This window comes from Neopelma chrysocephalum, unplaced genomic scaffold (genome assembly GCF_003984885.1).
Source record: "Neopelma chrysocephalum unplaced genomic scaffold, ASM398488v2 Primary Assembly neopelma1_122, whole genome shotgun sequence".
NCBI classification, from domain to species: Eukaryota; Metazoa; Chordata; class Aves; order Passeriformes; family Pipridae; genus Neopelma; species Neopelma chrysocephalum.
The window spans coordinates 1,095,441-1,106,943 of NW_020897784.1; the positions used below are offsets into that span (position 1 = coordinate 1,095,441).

Consider the following 11,503-nt stretch of genomic DNA (forward strand, 5'->3'; position numbering starts at 1 on the left):
GTGCCTGTGGGGATTGGGATGGATCCTGTGTGTTCTCCATCCCTTCTTTCTCCCATCTCCCCTCAGAGCAGGCCCTGGTGCTCACAGTGTGAGCTTGGGATGCCTGTCCTAGTGCTCTTCCACAGGCTGATGGAACCCAGATCCAGTTTGGTCCCTGTGCAATGTCCGTTGTCCTCCCTGGCCTCAGCCCACCGCTCACCCCCCCTCTGCTCTGTGTGTGCTGTGTGCATGCTGCATGTGCAGCCGGGACCCCGGGATGCCCCAGGGAGGGCTGGCTGCCCCTCTGCGCTTCCAGCAGGGCCCGTGTTGCAGAGGGAGGTGTGGGGCAGGACCCAGCTCTGCAGTGGCTGGAGCGAGGGACGTCCCCCTGAACACTGCTTGCTGGGATGACTGTGGTGGGGTGAATGTGAGCATGGATCAGTCTGGTCCAATGAACTGGGGTGCTGGTGCTGTGCCTGGACATCCCAGTGTAGGTGCTGGTGGGGAGCAGGGTCAGGAGATGTTATGACCAGGATATGGGTCCCGCTCTTTGGGTCTCTGGTGCCTTCCAGGCTGGGATGATTGTTCCCCAAAGGGCTGTGCACCCCATCCTTCTGCTGTGCCAGCAGAGCAGGGTTGGGCTGGAGCCCAGCATGGTGGTGGGGCACAGTGCTGCCTTGGTGGTGGGTGTGGTGGCACTGGTCCCAGCTCAGACCGAGTTCTGGGCAGATGGGGCAAAACCAGGCCAGGTCTCTGCTTGCAAGGCTGGACTGTCAGGCTGTCTCTAACAAGAACATTTCCCTCTCCTGTAGCTACGCAGCTCCTTCAACAAGGCTTTCAGCATCAAAAAGGGCCCCAAATCAGCCTCATCCTACTCAGACATCGAGGAGATCGCCACGCCAGACTCGTCGGCCCCCTCCTCCCCCAAGCTGCAGCATGGCTCTACAGAGACTGCCTCGCCCTCCATCAAATCCTCCACCTCCTCCTCTGTGGGCATCGATACAGCTGAGTATGTGGGGCCAGGGAGAGCCAGTCGTGGGGGCTGCAGGCTCCTGCCCTGGACATGTGCAAGATGTGGTGTTTCCCTTGGCCCAGGCTCTTCCAGGCCCACAATGAGGGCGAGCCGGAGAAGAAGGAGGTGTCTGAGCTGCGGTCAGAGCTGTGGGAGAAGGAGATGAAGCTGACAGACATCCGCCTGGAAGCTCTCAACTCAGCCCACCAGCTGGAGCAGCTGCGAGAGACCATGCACAACATGCAGGTGAGGACCCCTGCCAGGAGCCTGGCTGCTCTCAGTACCTGGGTGCCCACAGTCCCTGTGCCCCCACAGCCGTGCTGCCCCCCCAGGGTGCTGCTGGCATCCAGCTCCTCACCCTGTGCCCTAACTGCTTCTCCCACAGCTGGAGGTGGATCTCCTGAAGGCTGAGAACGACCGTCTCAAGGTGGCCCCGGGGCCCTCAGCAGTGCCAGGCTCTGTTCCCAGCCATATCATGAGCACATCAACCTCCTCCTCACCACGGCGCTCCCTGGGTCTCACCCTTGGCCATGCCTTCAGCCCCAGCCTGGCTGATGCAGGTAGGGGTGACAGAGCTGCTGGCAGACAGAGAAGGGCTGGGACAGGGAGGTGTGTGTGGTGGGAATGTGCTGCTGCTCACTTGGAGTGAGCAGGGGATCTGTTGTGCTGCTGATGCCACCATTGGCCACAGCAGGATTTGGCTCTGGCTGGGCAATGGCCAGGCTCTCCTTGCCGGCACAGCCTCACTGCTCTGTCCCCAGACGTGTCCCCCATGGATGCTGTCAGCGCTGGCACCCAGAAGGACGAGCTGACGCTGCGGATTGTGGTGCGCATGCCACCCCAGCACATCATCAAGGGGGTAAGTGTGGGCTCTGTGGGGACCCTGATCTATCCCTGTGTCATGGCTCTGGCCAAGGGCCCTCTCAGGGGTTGGACGTGGTGCTCCAATGCTGCATACCTCTGCTTTGGCTCCTAGGACCTCAAGCAGCAGGAGTTTTTCCTGGGCTGGACCAAGGTGAGCGGGAAGGTGGACTGGAAGATGCTGGATGAGGCTGTCTGCCAGGTCTTCAAGGTAGGAACATGAAGAGCCCTCTTGGAGAACCATCCTTTGATACTGCTCCACCATGCCTGATGTTCCCTGGCCCAGGTCCTTCTCAGCTGTCTTGGAGCTGCTCTCTGACAGCCCTCAGGGGCACTGACAGCTCTGTCCTTCTCCACGTAGGATTACATCACCAAGATGGATCCTGCATCCACGCTGGGGCTCAGCACCGAGTCTGTCTATGGTTACAGCATCAGCCACATCAAGCGGGTGCTGGACACAGAGCCACCGGAGCTGCCCCTGTGCCGCCGGGGCCTGACCAGCGTCGTGGTGACACTCAAAGGTCAGTGTGGCAGAGGGGCTCTGTTGCTGTGCCGTGTCCGTGCTCTCTCACGGTGTCACAGGGTGTGAGCAGGACCCTCAGCCCTCCCCTGCCTGCAGGCTTGAAGGAGAAGTGTGTGGACAGCCTGGTGTTCGAGACACTTATCCCCAAGCCCATGATGCAGCACTACATCAGCCTCCTGCTGAAGCACCGCCGCCTCATCCTCTCGGGGCCCAGTGGCACCGGCAAGACCTACCTGACCAACCGCCTGGCTGAGTACCTGGTGGAGCGCTCGGGTCGGGATGTCACCGAGGGCATCGTCAGCACCTTCAACATGCACCAGCAGTCCTGCAAGGTGAGGGCAGCGGTGTCCCTGTTGACGCTGCTGCCGTGGTCCCTGTGGCCATCATGCCGTGGCCCCACACCTGACACCCGGCCTGTTCATTGCAGGACCTGCAGCTGTACCTGTCCAACCTGGCCAACCAGATCGACCGGGAGACGGGCACGGCGGATGTGCCGCTGGTGATCCTCCTGGACGACCTCAGCGAGGCGGGCTCCATCAGCGAGCTGGTCAACGGCGCACTCACCTGCAAGTACCACAAATGGTGAGAGCCCCCTGCACCCTTCCAGCGCAGCCCCTCAGGCACACACGTGCTCCCCGCTGCTCCTGGTGACATCCCTGGGCTGTGGGAATGAGACTGCACGTGTCTGCTGTGTCCAGATCAGCTCTGCCACGGGCAGGGGTGACATGGAGGCTTTTTCTCATGGATTTTGTCTATCACTCCCTCAGCCCATACATCATCGGGACCACCAACCAGCCTGTGAAGATGACCCCCAACCACGGCCTCCATCTCAGCTTCAGGTGGGAATTGTACATCCCTGGTGACCAACCCTGTGGAGTTGTGGAGGACAGAAGCCGTTGCTGACCACTGGGCAGTTCTGGGGTCACATCCTCTGTCTGGGGGCCATTATGAGGACTGAGCCCCAGGCCTGTCCCTGCCACCCCAGCAGGCCCTGAATCCCCAGCCTTGGGCGCATGCAGGGTTGGGGGTGTGAGGACGTCCCCTGAGGGTGCTGGGGAGTAGGGCAGCTTGCATGGAGACCCAGCCCTGACCACCCAAGTCCTTCCCCCAGGATGCTGACCTTCTCCAACAATGTGGAGCCAGCCAACGGCTTCCTGGTGCGCTACCTGAGGCGGAAGCTGCTGGAGTCAGACACAGACATCAACGCCAACAAGGAGGAGCTGCTGCGGGTGCTGGACTGGGTGCCCAAGCTCTGGTACCACTTGCACACCTTCCTGGAGAAACACAGCACGTCTGATTTCCTCATTGGTACGCCTTGCCTCACCTCCCTCCTTTGCCATGCACCCCAGGGACTGGGGCCAAACCCTCCCAGGGGAGCTCGGGGGTCTGACATGCTCCCTGTGTCCCCCAGTCCCACATAACCACAGCTGGTGGGTGATGCACACAAGCATTGCTCTTCCCTGGGTGGCCTTTGTTCCTGTGGGAGCTGTCACTGGGGTGTTAGCCGGGGCTGCCTGTTCTCCCACCACCCTGGGAGCAGAGGAGCATGGAGGAACTATGTTTTTCTGGGTGGATCCCCCATGCCTCACCATGCTTTTGGGGATAGATTGAACTTGGAAACACCATTCCTTGCCTGGGAGATATCTGCCCACTGTGCCAGGTGGATGCTGCCCAGACACTGCTCCCAGGGCACCCTGCCAGCCAAGGTGTGCCCACCCTGGTGCTGTGAGCCATGGGGCCAGTGACTGGAGCAGGGAGACCCAGCTCTCATTTCCAGTATCTGCCCTCCCCCTGCAGGTCCCTGCTTCTTTCTGTCCTGCCCCATTGGAATTGAGGATTTCCGGACCTGGTTCATCGACCTGTGGAACAACTCCATCATCCCTTACCTGCAGGAGGGGGCAAAAGATGGCCTCAAGGTACCCAGTGCTGCTGGCACATGGGAACACGAACCAGTGCAGGGACATGCTGGCACAGCCATGGTGGGGAAAGGGGAGGTACTGGGATTGTGGGTGCGGGTGACATCTCTGTCAGTCCCTGCTGTGTGGCTGCTGTGGGACATGGCACTGTCCTGGGGTGCTCGGGGTGCCACGTCATTGGCTCTGGCATGTGCTGAGGAGTCAGCTACCGCTTGCTCCCTGCCACAGGTTCATGGGCAGAAGGCGGCCTGGGAGGACCCCGTGGAGTGGGTGCGGGACACCCTGCCCTGGCCGTCAGCACAGCAGGACCAGTCCAAGCTGTACCACCTGCCCCCCCCCACCATCGGGCCCCACAGCGCCGTGTCCCCCCCCGAGGAGCGCACGGTCAAGGACACGACGCCCAGCTCCCTGGACTCGGACCCACTGGTACGCCGGGCACTGGGGGTGGGCTTGGAGGGGCTGGTGGAGGGGACAGAGCAGGGTGGAGCTTTGCTTTCTCAGTTAATTTTCAGTGTAAAAAGCCCAGTCTGGGGATGCAGAAACACTTTGCACTGCCGGGAGGAGCAGTGGGTGCAGGGTGGTGGTACTGGCAGGTGGGCTGCACACCAGGGCACGTAGTGATGTGCCAGTGAATGGGCATGGTGTGGCACTCCACAAGGCATTGTGTCCACGTGCAGAGCCACACACAGCCACACATGTGCTCATATATGTCCTGGCGTGTCACCTGGAGAGGCTGCTGGCTGCCACAGGTGATGCCTGGTGGTGATGCTGTGGCACATTGAGCCTGGAGCATCCCAGCCAGGATCCTGGTGCAAGGGAGGGATTTTGCAGCATCCTGGGATTTGCTTTACCCTTTAAGGAGCTTCCCAGGATGGGTGGTTTGTCCAGGAGGGCAAGGAGGGCCAAGTGGCCTTCCCAGGCACCCGTGGGCCTCCCATCCCCTTCAGGCTCACGCCACACTCCTGTCCCCACAGATGGCCATGCTGCTCAAGCTCCAGGAAGCCGCCAACTACATCGAGTCTCCGGACCGTGAGACCATGGTGGACCCTGACCTGCAGTCGACTCTGTGAGGCCCGGACATGCCAGCCCAGGCAGAGGGGAGCTGCCACCCACTGCTCCTGCTGGGCTGCTCTTCTTTTCCTTTGGCATCCAGGAGCGCGGGGCTGGCGAGCGAGCAGAAAGGAGCAGGGCTCCGGTGTGTCCTGGCAGAGCGTGGGGAAACTCGGCTCATCCACGGGAGAGCACGAGGTGCCATCTCCCCTCCCGACTCTGGGGGTAGGAGAATCCTGGTTTCTCTTCATGGTTTTTTCTGTCTCTATTATAAACTCTTGGGCTTTGGGACCAAGGTGACCGCTGCGGCCGAGCCCCTGCTCCTGGGAGCCGCAGGAAGGCCCCGAGTGGGGCAGGGACCCTGCGGGAGCCACCTGGGCTGAAGCTGGGGGGGCACAGGAGGAGTGTGTGGCTGCAGGATGAGAGCGCAGGCACGAGGGGCTCTGGCTCCCTCTGCACCCACTGGGCAAAGCCAAGGGAGCCGCCGCTGCGGGAGCTCCTGCCTCACGCTGGCCGAGGGGAGTGCAGCTCTCACTGCTGCCTGCACGTTCCCCGTTTCACCCACACGGCAGCCCCTGCGCCCAGGACAGCCCAATAAACCGTGCTTCGGTTATTTTATTTTGTTTCCCCCTTCCCCTTTTCCTTTGGCCGAGTCCAGACTTTGCTTTGGTCCCTTTTTTGTTCTGGTTCTTCGCTCTCCTGGCCTGGAGCTTGTGGCCTGGTGCCCTCCGCTTCCCTGGCAGCAGCGCCCTTCCCCTTTGGTTTCTTTTGCAGCTGTTGGTTTCACCACTCAAACCACCTCTGTTACAAAACTGGTGCTCACTGGATGATCTCCAGTCCCTGAACCCACCTCCTGGGGCTGCACAGCTTGGCTGAGGTGGGACTTGGAGGCCGGTGGCAGTGGGATGCTCCCAGAGCAGCCCCTCACTGGGCCACTCCCCTCTCCCCAGAAGCACAGGGCAAGGAGACAGCGTTTCTACCAGGCCAGGATGCCATGGGGCATCTCCTCCCTGAGGTACCAGGGCAGGGGGATGCCATCCCTGTCCCCTTGGTGCTGAGGGGCACAACCTGCCCCCCATCCCCTCGGTGTTGCCAGGCCTGGGGGTGTGGATTGATGAGCCTGGGGTTGCTGCCCGTGCTGCCTGCTCCTCCCAGCCCTGTGCCCTCCTGCAGCCTGGCAGGGTCCTGCTGTGCCCCATGTTGGTGCTCTGGGGATACCTGGGACTGCCATGTGTCCCTCTGGCCTTACCCAGCAGTGTCACAGGCTAGGCTGCTGCACGGAGTGGGTCAGCCCTGGTGCTGCTGTGGTGCCTTAATCCCTGGCCATGCAGAAAAGGGGCACGTGGAGCTTGGGATAGTGCTGTCACAGCCTGCTCCAGCTCCAGTGTCCTCTGATTGTCCCCAAAGCCAGCTTGGCTGGGATGGGACAGGGGTGCTGGCACTCACCAAGCTGCTGGCTTGTCCCAGCCATGGTGTGGGGTGCCCTGCAGACCAGCACCCCCCTCCTGTGCCCACCTAGCCTATGGGGGCCTCCTCCTTCCCTCCAGCTCGGCCCCCACCATCAGCCGGGGCCCTGGAGAGACATTTGGGGAAAGGTGACCCCAGGGCCAGGTCTGCCAAGCCTACCCAGTCCCCAAACCTTGCCAGGCTGGGGACTGGGCAACCTCAGCCCCCTGTGCCGTGGCTGGTGGGGCCTTCAGGGACGCCTCACACCCCTCTGGAACGGCCACCTCCCGCAGTGCCGTCAGAGGCAGCCGCCACCTCTGCCCTCGGTGCTCTCGGGGCTCTCGGCCGGTGCTTTCCGCCTCGCTGCCCCATGGTGCTCACTTCTCCGTCTGTCTGACAGCTCACTTCTCCGTCTGTCCGACAGCCTCCCGCTGCCGCCGTGGCCGGCCAGCCCGGCCCCTTCCCATGGGGATCTCCCGGGATCCCCTCCCCACGCTGGCTTGGGCGTTAGGGCTTTCTGTTCGCCTTCTCTTGTGTTGCCGCTGTTGGCCGAGGACTCACTGTACATAGATCTGTCGTGGAATGCCCTGTGTGGGTTGGGGGGGGCCCGGCCCTGCGCCTCGTCCCTGGTTTTGGGTTTCTTTTGTACTCTGTGATGACTGTGCTGTGCTGACTTCTTTTCTGATTGTACGAGACACCGGCTCAGCAGCCGCTCGAGGCCGGCGGTGGGGACCTGTCTGTCCCCTCCAACCCCTCGCACCCTCCTCAGGGCTCTGGTGCCCGGGGTGGGAAGGACACAATGCACCTTTGGGGGCTGCCCAGGTGCCCTGAGGAGTCCCGTGGGAGGAGGGGCAGCCTCGCCTGGGCTTGCTTTCTTTTCTGACACCCCCAGGGAGCCACCAAAACGTTGACTAGACTGTCCTCCCCCCAGCTGCTTGTTGTCCCCCAGCCTGTGTCCTGCAGGTTTGCCCTGTCCCTCCCCAGGTCGGGGCTGCCCCTGATCCTGTCACCTCAGCCTGGGCAGTTGGAGGTGAGTGGCACGTGGGAGTGTGATCCAGGAGGAGTCTCCAAGGGAAGGGAAGCAGTGGGCCCTGGGATAGGCATAGGCCGGGAGAACCAGGTCCTGATGGATTCCTCCTGGCTTACACCAAGCACCTCGTGTCCCCAAGCCTGGCAGCTGTCTGGGGACCATCCCCTGGCTGTGGGCTGAGCCCCTCTGTCCCCAGGGAATTGTCCAAGGATTGCACTAACTCATCCCCCTGCCACCTCCAAGGGTGTCCATCACCCTCAAAGGAGCTTGTCACCCCCCAAGGGTGCCCGTTGTTCCCAAAGGTGGTGCCTGCTGCCCCCAGTGGTGCCTGTCACCCCCAAAGGAGCTGGTCACCCCCAAAGGTGCCTGTTGTCCCCAAAGATGCCTGCTGCCCCCAAGGGTGCCCGTCACCCCCCAAGGGTGCCTGTCACCCCCCAAGGGTGCCTGCCACCTGCAAAGCTGCAGGTTGCCCTCAAAGTTGCCCGTCACCCCCCAAGGGTACCTCTCACCTCCAAAGGTGCCAGTTGCCCCCAAAGGTGCCCATGGCCCCTGGGAGCCCCCCTGAGGGGCTGGAGGTGGGTGACACCAGCACCTCACCCTCCTGCCCCCTCGAGCTGCTGCTGCCCGGTGGCCTGAACCTTACAATTTTAGCTTTTTTCTATTAAACACAAACAACCTTTTTTTAATTAAATAAAAGATAAAATGGACAAATTCCTGTTTTAGATGATCTGTGTAATTGACTGGGTTTTGTGTTTCTTAACTGCATGGTATTCCTGCCAAGGGGTTTTATAGCACTTTTTAAATTTCTCTTTAAGATTTTGGTCCAGATTTCTACTGCTGTTGCCTGTCTGTCTTTGCTTTTTCCTTGCACCCTCCACGTTTGTAAACTCGCTCCATTTTATACCTGATGTTGAGACCCAGCCCCACGTTGTACATAGCTGCGGGAACAATCATAGGGAACAAACACCATCTGGACTCTTTCCACGATTAGTTGTTTTTACTTCAAAGAAATTTTAAAAGAAGCATAAAAGGAAGCCAGGAAGAGGCTTGAGGATATTCCGAAAAGACAGAAACAATTCCAGCCCTGCACCAAGTCAGCTCCTGCTGCCCACGCTGCCCGCACCAACTGGCATGTCTCTTCTCGGTCATCTGTCTAACACCATTGGATTCAATAAAGTGATCTCATGTACCTCCTGGTCCTGTGTCCGTGGGTCTGTCCCTGTGCGGGAGAGGTGAGGGCAGTTGTGCCACTGCACATCATGGAATCATGGAATGTTTGGGTGAGAAGGGACCTTAAAGCTCATCTCATTACACCCTCCTGCCCTGGGGAGGGGACAATTTCCACTAGACCAGGTTGCTCCAAGTCCCATCCAACCTGGCCTTGGACACTTCCAGAGATGGGACAGCCACAGCTACTCTGGGCAACCTGTGCCAGGGCCTCACCACCCTCACAGGAAAAGATATTAAATGGAATATTCTTCCCGTTATCCCATCTAACCCTGCCTTCTGGCAGTGGGAAGCCATTCCCCCTTGCCCTGTCACTCCATCCCTTGTCCAAATCCATCTCCATCTCTCTATAGGCACTGGAAGGGACTCTAAGGTCTCCCTGGAGCCTTTTCCTCTCCAGGCTGAACACCCCCAGCTTTCCCATAGCAGAGGAGCTCTGCCATGTCTTCATAGCAGAGGGGCTCCAGCCCTCGGAGCATCTTCCCCTGTCCTTGGTAGTCGCCTTCCTGCAAAATCTGGGAAGTGGGGCTTGGTAGAAACGCTCCTGGGTTGAAACCTTGGCTGTCTTGCAGGATGCTGGGAGCAGTTTTAGGGATTGGGGACCCCTCTCCCAAGGTCACACTCCTGTAAAGTCTGGGGTGGGCAGAAATGCTCTTGGTTTGGAATCCTGGCAGTTCTGCAGGACGTGGAAAGCAGAAGGTCCCTCTCCTGGGACAGGAGGGACAGGCTGTACTTGGGATAAGTAGGGGGGGAAGAAGGGCTCGGGGTGGGTGGGCATCCCGTGGGCCCCATGAAAGAATACAGTGGTAACAGATGCCACATCAGCACAGGGGGACAGAGGTAGGACAGTGTCCCTTGTGCAGTGACAGTTCCCCTGCCTTGCAGCAGGGCACATCGGGAGGATGAAGGGGGCAGGGAGAGCCCGGTCTTCCCACGGCGTCTCCAAATTTGTTTTCCCCTCCGGAGAGCGATGCTGGAGCGGGGACAGATGCTTCAAGAGCCGGTAATTAATGACAGGGTGGTAATGAGCTGTAAGAGGCTGCAGTGGCGGATCCGGGGCCAGGAGAGGGCTCCTCCCATCGGCTGCTGCTTCTTCCGCAGGGCGAGTTCACACGAGTTCGTTACGGTGCGATCCCGAACGTGGAGAGCGCTTTTGGGGCGTCCCGGCCCCTCATCCGCAGAGACGTGCCCTGTGCGTGCATCCCAACCTGTGCTGGCTCCGGGCCCTGTGCGGGCAGCAGAGCAGACAGCAGAGGAGAGCAGGCAGGAGAGGAGGCAGGAGAGCAGCAGAAGGGTCCCACTCATCGCGACCTCACGGGAATCGCCGCGGCGCAGAGCCAGTGAGCCAGAGGAACCTGTCCCCAGGCATGGGGGAGGACGCAGAAGGACCACAGGGGGATGATGATGATGATGCTTCAGTTCCAGACAGACACCTGCATTTGGGAAAACTCAGCCATGTGTTTCAAGGGTGATGGGCAGGAGAGGGGCCCTTCGTTTAGGCAACCAGCACCCATGGGTGCTGTAGTGAGGATGTGATCCCCTTGCAAGTCCCTTCCCCTGCTCTCAGTATCTACCGGGAGCTCGTGGGTGTCTCTGTGATTTGGGGGGGGGGCTGCTGCAGGGCTGCGAGGGCTGAGAAGGGGAGCTGCAGGGCACGGGAATCCCAGCAGCACCTGGACGTGTTTGGTGCATCCACCGTGAACATACAGCACCCAGGGTGTTCAGTAGCACCTGCCAGGTACTGACTGTGTGTGTGACAGGGCCAGGTGTGCAGCCACAGCCACTGGGCACCTCATCCCTTGGGCACAGCATCCCTTGGGCACCTCATCCCTTGGGCACCTCATCCCTTGGGCACCTCATCCCTTGGGCACAGCTCCCGGCATATGCAGCAGCACCCAGGGGCTACAACACCCAGTCCAGGTACAGCAGCACCCAGCAGCTCCTGCCAAGGTGACCCACAGCCTGTGTGCCAACAGCACCTCCCTCCCCAGGGTCATGCAGCCCTTCCTGCACAGACCCACAGAACAGTTTGGGTTGGAAGGGATGTTAAAGATCATCCAATTCCACCCCCTGCCATGGGCGGGGACACCTCCCACTAGCCCAGGTTGCTCCAGGCCCTGTCCAACCTGGCCTTAAACACTTCCAGGGATGAGGCAGCCACAGCTTCTCTGGGCAACCTGTGCCAGGGCCTCCCCACCATTACAGGGAAGAATTTCTTCCCAATATCCCATCTAACTCTGCCCTCTGGCAGTGGGAAGCCAGGTGCTGCCAGAATGGAGGTGTGGGACTCCCAGTTGGGGTGGTTTTGGCTGAACCCACAGAGTCCCTGGCCCTGGCTCATCTGTGGGGAGTAAGGGGTGTCCAAGGGTCCCCCTCCCCACTGGAGACCCCACTGATGGGAAGGGCACCCCACTGCAGGGGCAAACCGCCCCCCCCCTGCCGCCCTCCTCTCCCCACCT

The 11,503-nt window shown here is 60.6% G+C and overlaps 1 protein-coding gene across 2 annotated transcripts in view; it reads left to right on the forward strand.

Annotated features, from left to right (window-relative positions):
• NAV1 (neuron navigator 1) overlaps positions 1-6,370 on the forward strand; it is a 53,908-nt gene extending 47,538 nt beyond the window's left edge. For both annotated transcript variants that reach the window (XM_027697727.1, XM_027697726.1), the window contains 13 exons: positions 792-988; positions 1,075-1,237; positions 1,377-1,551; positions 1,753-1,850; positions 1,968-2,063; positions 2,214-2,373; positions 2,472-2,707; positions 2,803-2,957; positions 3,143-3,214; positions 3,487-3,683; positions 4,173-4,291; positions 4,520-4,717; positions 5,266-6,370. In XM_027697727.1, coding sequence (XP_027553528.1) covers positions 792-988; positions 1,075-1,237; positions 1,377-1,551; positions 1,753-1,850; positions 1,968-2,063; positions 2,214-2,373; positions 2,472-2,707; positions 2,803-2,957; positions 3,143-3,214; positions 3,487-3,683; positions 4,173-4,291; positions 4,520-4,717; positions 5,266-5,361 — 1,962 coding nt within the window. In that variant the 3' untranslated portion in view covers positions 5,362-6,370. The remainder of the gene's footprint in view (positions 1-791; positions 989-1,074; positions 1,238-1,376; positions 1,552-1,752; positions 1,851-1,967; positions 2,064-2,213; positions 2,374-2,471; positions 2,708-2,802; positions 2,958-3,142; positions 3,215-3,486; positions 3,684-4,172; positions 4,292-4,519; positions 4,718-5,265) is intronic.
• The last annotated feature ends 5,133 nt before the right edge of the window (positions 6,371-11,503 follow it).